The sequence below is a fragment of the Toxoplasma gondii genome, chromosome IX, assembly GCF_000006565.2.
Source record: "Toxoplasma gondii ME49 chromosome IX, whole genome shotgun sequence".
Classification (NCBI taxonomy): domain Eukaryota; phylum Apicomplexa; class Conoidasida; order Eucoccidiorida; family Sarcocystidae; genus Toxoplasma; species Toxoplasma gondii.
This window is the reverse complement of record NC_031477.1, coordinates 6,204,134-6,214,864: the sequence shown is the minus strand read 5'-3', so window position 1 is coordinate 6,214,864 and position 10,731 is coordinate 6,204,134. Positions and strand designations below refer to the sequence as shown.

The 10,731-nt window shown below is 50.5% G+C and overlaps 2 protein-coding genes across 2 annotated transcripts; both read left to right on the top strand.

Moving 5' to 3' along the window:
• Nucleotides 1–65: 65 nt before the first annotated feature.
• TGME49_306610 (3' exoribonuclease family, domain 1 domain-containing protein) lies at nucleotides 66–4,793 on the top strand. The gene is made up of 3 exons (XM_002370382.2): nucleotides 66–1,505; nucleotides 1,906–2,560; nucleotides 3,323–4,793. The coding sequence occupies exons 1-3, from the start codon at nucleotides 1,329–1,331 to the stop codon at nucleotides 3,667–3,669; spliced, it is 1,179 nt and encodes a 392-aa protein (XP_002370423.1). The 5' UTR covers nucleotides 66–1,328; the 3' UTR covers nucleotides 3,670–4,793.
• A 1,001-nt stretch (nucleotides 4,794–5,794) lies between these two features.
• Nucleotides 5,795–9,654, top strand: TGME49_306600 (RNA recognition motif-containing protein). Its single transcript, XM_018782491.1, has 6 exons — nucleotides 5,795–6,208; nucleotides 6,882–7,123; nucleotides 7,548–7,611; nucleotides 8,114–8,287; nucleotides 8,584–8,641; nucleotides 9,111–9,654. Exons 2-6 carry the CDS (start codon nucleotides 6,914–6,916, stop codon nucleotides 9,172–9,174), a joined length of 570 nt encoding a protein of 189 aa, XP_018636181.1. The 5' UTR covers nucleotides 5,795–6,208; nucleotides 6,882–6,913; the 3' UTR covers nucleotides 9,175–9,654.
• The last annotated feature ends 1,077 nt before the right edge of the window (nucleotides 9,655–10,731 follow it).

Sequence of the window (10,731 nt, the reverse complement as noted above, 5' to 3'; positions counted from 1 at the left end):
TCGCGCTGCATGCTTGAGTGGAACTTTCCTTTCGTCTGGCCTGATTGTTCTTCTCATGATGAATGCCACATTAACACGTTTTTGCACGCGTACTGGTGTCTCCGCTTTTGTCTGTGTGGCGTCACTCGGTGCAGCCTTCCCCGCGGTCTGGAACAAGCAGAGCGTCGCGGCCTTCACTGGCCTGCGGCAGCGGTTTGACCGGCCTGCCTCGTTTTGTGTTTCTTCTAAATGTTTTCCGTTCGAAGATCAGAGGCTCAGTTGAAATCTTACAAGCCGGTGGAATGCAGTCTTTCTTTGTCCTCCCTTACCTCTCGTTTTCTTTTATCCCTGTCCGCATCTCCGAAAGCAAGTCAAGGCGGCCCTTCTTTTCCTCTAGTACCGTTTTCCCTCTACTCCTCATTGTTTCTCCTCTCTGTCCTCCAACTGCACCACACTCCCATGCGCGCTTCTGATGTGGAGCAGACACCAGAAATACTGTAGAGCTGACTAGGATCTACTAAGTTCATTCCCCTGCAGACACCGGGGCTCGCTTGCTTCGCCTCCCTCTAGCGGCCACTGCTCGACTGTATCGCCGTATTCAAAGACTGCAAAAACGTGTATCGTTCTGTATGGTGGTGCGACCACCCCAATTTTTCTCAGTGCGAGTTCAGCGAGAACATCTTCCACAACTTGCTCTTTCGTGTCACCATCTGCCTTCTTTAGACACTGTATCGTCTCCGGACAGCATATGAGCGAACATCTTTCGGATCGTGATTCAGTTGCACATGTCTCGCAACGACGGGAGTGAACCGCTTTTCGTTACTACGTTCCCTCTCTTCTTTTTTTCAATTTCCCCTATTTCGTCCGTTCCGGGCGTCACGCTTGAAACACTGCATGTCGCCTCGACTCTCCTTTGGTGAAGAAGAAACAAAGGCTAGAGGAATTCCCTTCCAGCCTCTAAAGGTCACACACTCACTTTTTCGCTTGTGTCTTGGCGTTTACGGGAAGGGGGGCGGATGAATGTATGTGCCGCTTTCCTGCGGCTTGGTCTCTCTCTGGCACAGGCGCCAGAAGCGAAGCCTTGGGTATTACCCGTTTCCTCACGGGCAACGCAAAAAATCCCAGTTCTCGAACTGTCTTACATTCTTTTCCTCGAATCCAGAAAGCGGATGCTCACGTTTGCTGTCTTTTTTCCCTCCGGACGCGGATGTCCCGAAGGCCCTAACAGTTTCTTACACTTCCGTTGTTAATTCGCTTGCAAAGCTGGTATCTCACCTGCCCGCAATTGCCGGCTTCTTTCTGTACACCCGTCTTCCCTTGGTTTTTCGTGACCTAAGCAGCACAACATAATGAAACCCGAGATAGCAAACGTCGCGTCGGAAAGCGACGGGGCGCACCCACCCACAAGTGCCAGTACGGAGGTGTTCTTGAGGCCCGACGGTCGCGAGCATGCGCGAGAGCTGCGGCCTCTCACTGTGAAACTCGGTTTCGCCAGAACCGCTCACGGCAGCGCTCGAGTCTCCCAGGTACTGTGGATCTCGTGTTTGATTCGGTTTCAAAAAGTGCTCGCTTTTCCCTCCACCTCTGAATGCAGGTTTATCCTCACCTGTCCGTGTATTTCGACGGCACATGTGCATGCACGCACAGCTGAGAACAAACGCGTAGGGCTGCGTTCGATAGCCGAGTGGAGACTGAACTCGCGAACAGTTGTCTGTCCTTGTCGGTTTCGTACAAGACACATGGAAAGGAAGCACCAAGCAGCTGTGCTCACCAGGCCTTCGCATCTGCCAGACCGCGTGCCCGGAAGTTAGGCAAGAGCAGGATCTTCTCTCTGTCATTTCTTCAGCTCCGTGTAATTTTCCTTCTTCTAGAAAACGCACAAACAATTGGGTAAAGTCATTTCTCAACATGTGTGTTTTTTTCCAGGGTTTGACGAGTGTCATCGCTCTGGTGGTTGGCCCTGTCGAGGCGCCGCCGGGCCCGAAATATTCGAGTTCGGGGTGTTTTTTCCACGTGATTTTGAAGCCGCTGGCAGGCCCCCCGATGCTCTCAGCTGCACGCACAGCCGCGGCGATAGGAGGCTGCGACTCTGCAGTGGCTTCGGGGACCGCTCGCGGAACTCGCCGAGGAAGAGGCGCCTTCGGCAGCGAGTCTTTTGAAAGGTGGATGGAGTGTCAGTTGCAGACACTTCTCCAGCACATGGTTCTCCCAGGCGAATACCCTCGCTGCCTAGTTCAGCTGACTTTGATGATTTTGCAAGACGACGGCGGAGCAGAGAGCGCATGCATTAACGCCGCGCTCGCGGCTCTCATCGACGCGGGCGTCTCCCTCCGCTTCCGGGCCTGGGCGACGAATCTCGTGCGGCTCGCACGCAGCGCATGCATTTCGGAGACAAAAACGTGCCTCGAAGGGACAGACGAAGGCGGCTCGGGTCGCGCAGTTCGGGATTCTGGGCAGCGACGACCACTCACCGTACCGAGCTGTGGACATGAGGAAGGCCAGTGGTGCATCGACCCCTGCAGTGAGGAAGAGGACGGACGCAAAGAAGGAGCGATCTGCCTCGTTCTTGAACCGCAAACTGGTAAGCACGCAAGCGGGTGAGGGAGAGAGGCGAGACGACTAAAACCTCTCTGTACAGTGAGAGGATACAGCCCTGGGCCGGTGCAAAAGGTCGAAACAACGGCTGTAGGGAGCAGCAGTAGATCTCAATTCAGTAAACAAAGGCTTTCAAAATCTCATCCAGGAGTCCAATTGTGGTCAGGAATTGGATGCGCATGTACAGAAATCAGTCTTCATTGGTGCTTATGGGGAAGGGGTGATAAAGAGTTGAGGGCGCGACTTGGAAGCGATGGAGGCTACACAGTTCAACGGATTTTCTCGTTGAACAGAAACTCGAAAAAAGCGCACTCTCTCGGGTTCCAGAGTTGTTCGCTTTTGAGAGGCGCGTGCAGTGGATGGCTTATTCCTCAGGCAGAAAGCAGAATCTTGATCAATGTGTGTAGGGTTACGCGGCAGTGACAAACATTTTTTAGGGTACATGAGGTCTCGCGGGTCGGATACGATTCTTCTGCCTTAGCTCAGTTTGAAAGAATACTAGCGGACAGGGACGGACATGTCTACATTGAGAAGTCTCTCGAGACGGAGAACTGTAGATCTAGAGGGATATGGACCACAATGTGTTAGCACATGCCTGTTTCGTGACGAGCAACGAGAGCATACAGGGGGTGCCCAAGCGCCGCCCTTGGCCTCCGGAGCAAAGAACTACAGCTGCTGTTTGTTTTTCCGCAGTTTGACTTTCGTTTGAATTCCGTGTACATGTGTGAAAACGCGCTTCTTGTTTCAGGTGACCTGGTCAGCAGCTTTTTTGAAAGGAGTGTCGGGAGCAGCGCAGCGATTCGAAGTGCTGCAAACGGGACGAGCGTGAGCGGTGCAAGTCGCAGTGGCCTGGGAGTGGCTGAGGCACGCCTCTTGTCTCCCAGTGGCGGTTGGTGGGACGAAGATACGACGAAAAGCCAAGAAAACAGCGACACCAACATTTGTCTGATGCTTGCGTTGTCTGCGTGCCGTCTTGTAGACGCGCGCGTACGGGAGGCCTTCAGGGCAAAGATGGAAACTCCCTGCAACATGTTTCAGTTCAACAATTTTTGGTGGCGGGGTGTAGAGGACGGGGAGGACATGGCGACCGAGTGATTCTATGCGTGTGTTCGAGAAGGACACAAAGCAGAGAGAAAACCTGTGAAGAAATCGCGATGGGCACGCGGCGACTAGGTCGACGTTTAGGTGTTTTCTGTACCCAAGTCGGCGGAATAGAGCCTGTAGAAAAAGGCACAAAACAACGGCAGTGGAAGAAGCGCCCTTCCCTCTCGAAGGAGCACTGATAGTTAGTTTTCTGAGGTCCACGTCCTTTCTACAAATGGTTGCGAGCTGAAGCAACCAGACAGCTAAGAGAAATCCCTTTCTGGGTGCATCAGTTGAATAGACGGTGCATGCATGGAGAGCAAAAGAACGCACTTTGTGCCGAGGGTACGCACCTCCAGTCCTACACAGACTGTGGCTGAACTCCCGGTTGCAGTTTCCCACAATAAGATTCCTATATTTCAAAAAGACCCCGTTGTTTTTGTTGGCTGTGCCGTATCGCCTCACTGGACTGCTTAAGATAGCTAAAAGTGATGAATTTTAGTTCCCTGGCATGGATGTTCCCACACGATCAAATGGCTTTGAATTGACGAGATACGTTCCTGTCGCCTGTCAACAGTCAGGGGAGTTTCTTGCATCTTATTATCGAATCTGGAGCAAATAGACATCTGAAAAAAAGTTTCTGTTTTCGTAGAAGTTCCCGAGACAATGTGTGCTTGTAGAACACGCTATTTTAGATAACCGAGAGAATTCGAGTCTTTGTGATACGCGGCAACTTAGGTCCGGGCAGCGACTGTATTCAAGGGCGAATCTGAGAAAAAGAAATCGGAAACAACGCTCTTCGAAAGATTTGATGAATATTAGAACAGTATCGCTGTCATACCGTGGCGAGATCGAATGAGACAGATCGTTGTGCAGCTGCGAGAAATCTGGAAAGTCACCCGCAAGGCGGCACCATGATTGCGCTTTTTCTCCCGACATCGGAAGTATCTGTGCGTCTTTTCTTCTCGTGGCACGCTCAGGAGCAAACAGTCTTTGTTTTTTCGAGGAGCCTATCCTGAATATAAAAACCCCTTTGTTTGCCGGCGTGACACCCAGAGAAGGCCAGTGCAATGGGGATGCGGAGACGAAAGGTGTGCCGTGCCTCAGCTTTTTTCCTGTTATTTTATATGGACATCTACCTGATTACCGTAGGGGTGCATGAAACATGCATTCATTTAAATAGACGTATCTATCTGTCTATGTACAAAATCAGACATGTAAATACTTAGCGTTCAGGTGCACAGGATTTCTACGCAAGTGTCGAGTGAGACGGAAACGGAACCCAGCAAATGGAAGGTTCCACATCGCTGTTATGGAAAAGACACAGTCTCGTTTCACTCACGCAGACAACGAAGTTTTTCACGATCGCTATACACCACCACCCCACTGGACTGCGTAAGACAGCTAAATGTGTTGGATTTCCACTTCCTACGACATTAAGGTTATTTCACATCGGTTATGCGCTAGGCATACGTACGCAGGCTTAACGCAAAGTTAGATTGCCCGTTCTCGCGTCCTAGCATAGGAGTTGTTAAGATGATACACCAAATAGTATGAAAGATCTGTTTGTAGTTCGTGCAGATGATCCCGTATAGACACATGTACCGAGCCATTTAATACAACTCACGGCGGCTGAACGTATAAGATTATCGAATATAACAATAAGCTCCTGGATGTAACGGGGCAAGGTGTACAGCAGTCGGTTCCTCTTGACTCTAGATCGGTTGGTACAGAATATCTGTCCCAGCGCTAATTGACTGAGTTAAGAGCTTGGATCCAGTAAACAAAGACCTTCAAGATCTAACCCCGGAGTCCCGCTCATCAGGATGTAAAAGAAGGACTCCTTAATATAATGGGAGCTGCGAGGCGGATGCATTGATGATGGAGAGAGTGCCGACCCTGGGAGAAAGCACAATCCGCGTAGACTCCCTGGAGTGCCTTTGTGCGTCATAAAGCTCTTCTTCTCCCCTCATAGACAGCTTTCTAACTACGAAAAAACACTGATTCGAAAGAAGTCACTTCGTTGCGATTGTAGCAAGACAATGTACAAAAACCAAAGAATAAAGGTTGGTCCTGAACCTGCCACGGCAATCGAACTGCGGCTCGCGCATGCACAGGCACTGAAAAAAGAAACAGCAATTATGTTGCTTTTGTATGGATTCTCGCACGGCGTTTCTCCAATAAAGTGTCGCAGTAGTTCGCATCCGCCCTCATTTTCAACACTTTCTAATCTCTACGTCGTGCTCTGTCGCTTTTTCTGAGGGTTGGGGACCGATTTTGGCGTTTCATGGAACGGGAGAGTCTCCCTTTTGTGCGACAGCGGGAGGGTTCTCGGAGTTTTTATCATTCCTCGTGGTGTAGTTGTGCTTCGTGTTTTCGAAGTTCCCTTCCGCTGTGTCTAGCGGGACTCTCGGTGGGACTTTTGTGAACGTAGAAGATCTCTGTTCCGTCCTTCTTGGCAACAGAAACCTGTCTATAATACGCATCGTCCTGTTTTGAGAAGCAGAGGTCATCGTCGCCAACACAGTTTTCTCCCCCTTCAGAAAATCAAGTCCGCGAATGAGTCTTCCTAGGAACGGCCTCTCTCGTCTTTGGAAAGGAAAAAGCGTCTTTTTCTGTCTCGTTTCCTTCCTCTGTCTAGATCCCTGACTGCCGCATTGCCGGGCGTCTTTTTTCTCTGCTCGACGCCCCTCCCTTGTTTCCCGTCCTTGAGAGTCTGCGAGAGCTTTCAAGCGTGTTCCGTCGAACAGTCGAAGTCGTTTTTTGTTAACGCGCTCTCGCGAACTGTAAAACTCGTCTGCACCCCGTTTCTCGGCTTGTCGCGCGCTCCTTGCCTGGCAACACACAATCGCTGAAAGATTGTGGTCTCCGTTTCTTCTCCGCAGCTGACACTAGTCGCTAGTCACTTGTGGTCTCCCCACCCATCGAGCCGATTGAAAATTGCATTTGCATGCGAAAAGATCTACATCTCTGTCTGCCTGTCCCTCACTGGATCGGCAACAATCGTGGCGCGCATGCACCCGGCGTCGTCCTGCCTTGCTTTTGATGCGCTTTTCTTCCATGGTATAGGCGCCCGCATCGTCACAGACCTCTCAGTCTCTCTGCTCTGCCTCTGTCGTGGATATTTGTAGATAGACCTCAACAGGTCGTCTCGCGTCTACTCTTTCTGTCCATCTTTTCTTGGGGTTCTTTTCTTCGGGCTCTCTGCCCTTTCTGTGATTCAGTTTTTTGCGCTTCACCCGCTTTCCTAGTCACGATGAAGCGCGTGCTGGAATGTACGCTGAATGTGTCTTCCCTGACGCGCAACGTCCGGGAGGAGCACTTGCGAGAAATCTTCGGCTTATATGGAGTCGTCACTTCCTGCACCGTCGCAGTCGATAAAGTCGCAGGAATTCCGAAAGGCTACGCGTACGTAGAGTTCGACTCCGTCAGAGAAGCCGAGCTGGCTCGAGAGCACCTCAACCAAGTACGCGCAAGAAAGCGAGATAGAACGACGGCGAGAGGAAGAAACAGACGCTGAGGAAGAGAAGAAGGAGAGAGGGAGCAAGAACTGGAGGGGAAGAGACACTGAAGAGGGAGAGAAAGCGAACGAGAGGGGTCGAGACAGAGACAGGTGAAGAAAGAAGTGGAAGGGAAGAGAGGACGAGAAGAGAGAAAACAGGTGGGAAGAGAGAGCAAGAACGAGACAGAGACAGAGAACAAGTTGGAGAGAACAAGAGAAAGAGACACAGCGCGCGACCAAGATAGAGAGACAGAGGGAAAGAGAGCAGAAGCGACATGTATCCGTACATGTATGTACATACACACATGTGTAGTGGAGGATCGACGGGGTGGATATGTGCTTCTTTTCGCTTTTTCTGTGTTCTCTTTTTTGTGTTATTTGTGAACAGGGAATGTTGGATGGTCGCGCCATGAAGGTGGAATTTAGTTCGAAAGTGAAGGAGCAGAGGCAAGGTAGGAGAGAAGGAAACGACTCGTCGGTCAGGGCTACAGAGTCTTCAAATGCAAAGTAACGCACTTCGCGTCTCTCGAAAAGAGGCTACTCTCTCTTCGCAACTATTCGTTTTACACAGGTCGACCCCTCACATAGTCCTATATATATATATATATATGCAGTACGTACATTCAGTCATACACTCACGCATGCATGTACACCGGTGCAGGTTCAGATTTTTTATTTGTCTGCTGACAAAGCAGAAGCGGTTCTTGCTAGTATTTCGGGGAGTGTCTGTTGGTGTGCTGAGTTGGTGTCGCTTTCTTTTCTTTATCTCGACCTCACACCACCAAAATTTTCTTTTTTTTGCATGCGCCGGTTCAGTTCAAGCTCTTTTGTTTTAATCTCTCGTTGAGAGTATCAGACGTTAGAGGACTTCACACATCGGTCTTGCCCCGTCTCCGCTCCCGTCCGAGAGTTCCTCCCTCACCCTGTTCGTGTTTCTGCTGTTTTCCACCGCAGCTGAAAAGGCTCGCCTGGCAGCGGCTGCAGGGCCTGCCGCGTCATCGGGGGCCAGGCACGGGGGACGAGGGTCGCCGGCGCGCAATGGTCTTTCCAGGCGCGGGAGGAGTCCGCCTCGTTCTTCGTATCGCCGAAGAAGTCCAAGCTACTCTGTCTCTCTTCGCAGAAAGGATCGTAAGCCTTTCATCTTCGAGCTCTCTGCCTTCGGATAAGAAGTAGTCTAAACAACGGACACCAGTGCAAACAAAGAGACAGACGGCGCGGCGTTGCTACCTCGCTGCAAGCACACCTGTACATACACAGGTGCATCCGTCCAAACATACATGCGTGCATGCATACATGTGTGTGATCGTAGTCGAAGGTTTTTTTGTATCTTTTTACAGTGAAGAAAGTGTTGCATGGACTTAATCGATGGCGCTTGTAGAGGCGTACGAACGAAGAGGAAAGTGCCATGTTTTGTTTTTATCCAGGGTCGATGTCTCCGCCGTCTCGAGACCAATCTCCAAAAAGGGACTCGCGCACCTCCAGGTAGAAAAGTCTTGGCTTCGGGACGCATGCACTTTTGACACATTCTATTTCAAAGAAGGCGTTTTTGTCGACACCCGCCACGGCCCCTCAACGAAAGGCACCTTTGCATTTTCACAGTCGCCTAGAAATCGACATGTTGCTTTAGGCAAATGCCTGTTTTCGACTATGTACATGTTTCTACGTGTGTCGCTAAATATAAATAGCAGCGTAGATCGATGATTTGCTTGCGCACTGACCTAAGTGGAAATATGCGAGTAGGTAAGTCCGCATGCAAAACACTTGTAGGTATGGATGTACTTTCATGCATGTGTATATATATATATATATATGTGCTTAGATCGACACTCACGTTTGTTGTTTTTTATCCCTTCATCTCTGCACTGTTTCTTTCTACACATGTGAACGAGACTGGAATTTTACGGAGTTCCGGAGAAGCACCCAGTTGTGAATGGGGATTTTGTTTTTTCAGAAGAGACCGGAATGATAGGAGTCCGAGTCGAAGGCGGGAAATCAGCAGAAGTTGCAGCCGATAGGCGTTTTATCTGTGTCGCACTGGCGGGCTGATTCGTGAGGCTGACGGAAGAAGGCAGCGGCATCAGCAGACAGCAACCCCGCGAGTTTCTCCTTCCAATTTGATTGCATCGGCAAAGAACAGTCTAGTGGAAATACCGGGAATCTTTCCTCCGTTCATGAACTCAAAAAGGCTTTCACTGATTGTATTGGGAAACGTGTGGTCAGTTCACCTAGCGAGGTACCTACGTGCCGGCATATGTACTTCGATCGATGCTCTTCTGTTATTGGCGAAGCGTTCCATCTTTCTGTGTATCCACTTGTACAGTGCGGTGGCTAAACTGCATGCACAGTGAAGAAGTAAATTTATCCGGTTGTGCAGGTGCTGGTCCCTGCGGCAAGTCCCCTGGGATCGGCTCACAAAGGATCCGTTTTTCGGGTCCTTTGTTTTCTTGTTCTTCCTCGCGAGCCCTTGCGACCAATTCCTGTACAGAAAACCTGGGATCTGCACACGGGCTCCACAATCGAAATATGAAACGCAAAGGAAGAATTGTCTCGCCTTCTCGAGCTCACAGAAACACGAACGGCACAGTGCCCACCTGTCCGTTGGTGCATGCGTGCACTGGGTGCGGCCACGTATGCAGTCGTCAATCGTAGATGTTACGGGTGTTTCAGCGGGACAAACACTTCACTTTTTTGGAGAGGCAAAATGTCAGCGAACTGGCGGCAGCCAAAACTGTGCCTTCTGTCTCAGAAAGACCGAGGGCGCTGGATGTCGATGCACTTACAAGATACAGATGTCTGCTTTTTCTTCTGTGAATGCTGTACACCATCCCGCTCGACCCTCTGTCTGCACACAGCTTTGTGCTCCCATGTTGCCAGGCAATGCACCCGTTGATGCAAACGCAAGAAGAAATGATAACGGAGATATCTAACCTAAGAAGAAACGGTGACGGAGGTATCTGACCTAAGAAGAAACGATGGAGGAGGCATCCATTCTGGGTTGAGAGTACAGCGAATACACAACATGGACAGCATACTCCACAGCAGAACACACTCTTTCTTGTAATGCTGCAAATGCCCTGAAAGTGCTTAGGTGTTAGGAACTCCTTACGTACACCAACAACAGAGCCCCGTGAACTCCATTAGCAGTGGGCGCGTGGAACTGTGGTATATAGGAGGCCGCTTGCTGTTTTGCTGACCTTTTCAGCTCCGCGGCTCTCAAAGGAATGTGTCTGAGTTACAAGTTCTTACATGCAAGTCCACTTTCGCACGCTGCATCAAACAGTGTCTGTTCTGGATGTCTTCCTGGTGACTAGAGGATCGACGGCCAATTGTTAACATACGAATGACCGCTCCACGACTGCAAGCAAGGGGGGTGGTGTAACGAAAGAAACGAAAGCTCAGAGAGGAGGCTCAAGCACCCTATGGAACTCGAAGATAAACGACGAAGCAACTTGTTTCGCACGGCACACGGACGGGTGCCAGATGGGAAAAGTGGCAGCTCTCTGCGTACGAACAGCAACAGAGAATTCGCAGGACCTGCTTTTCTCAACCACGTTGAGGGTCAACACCAGGAG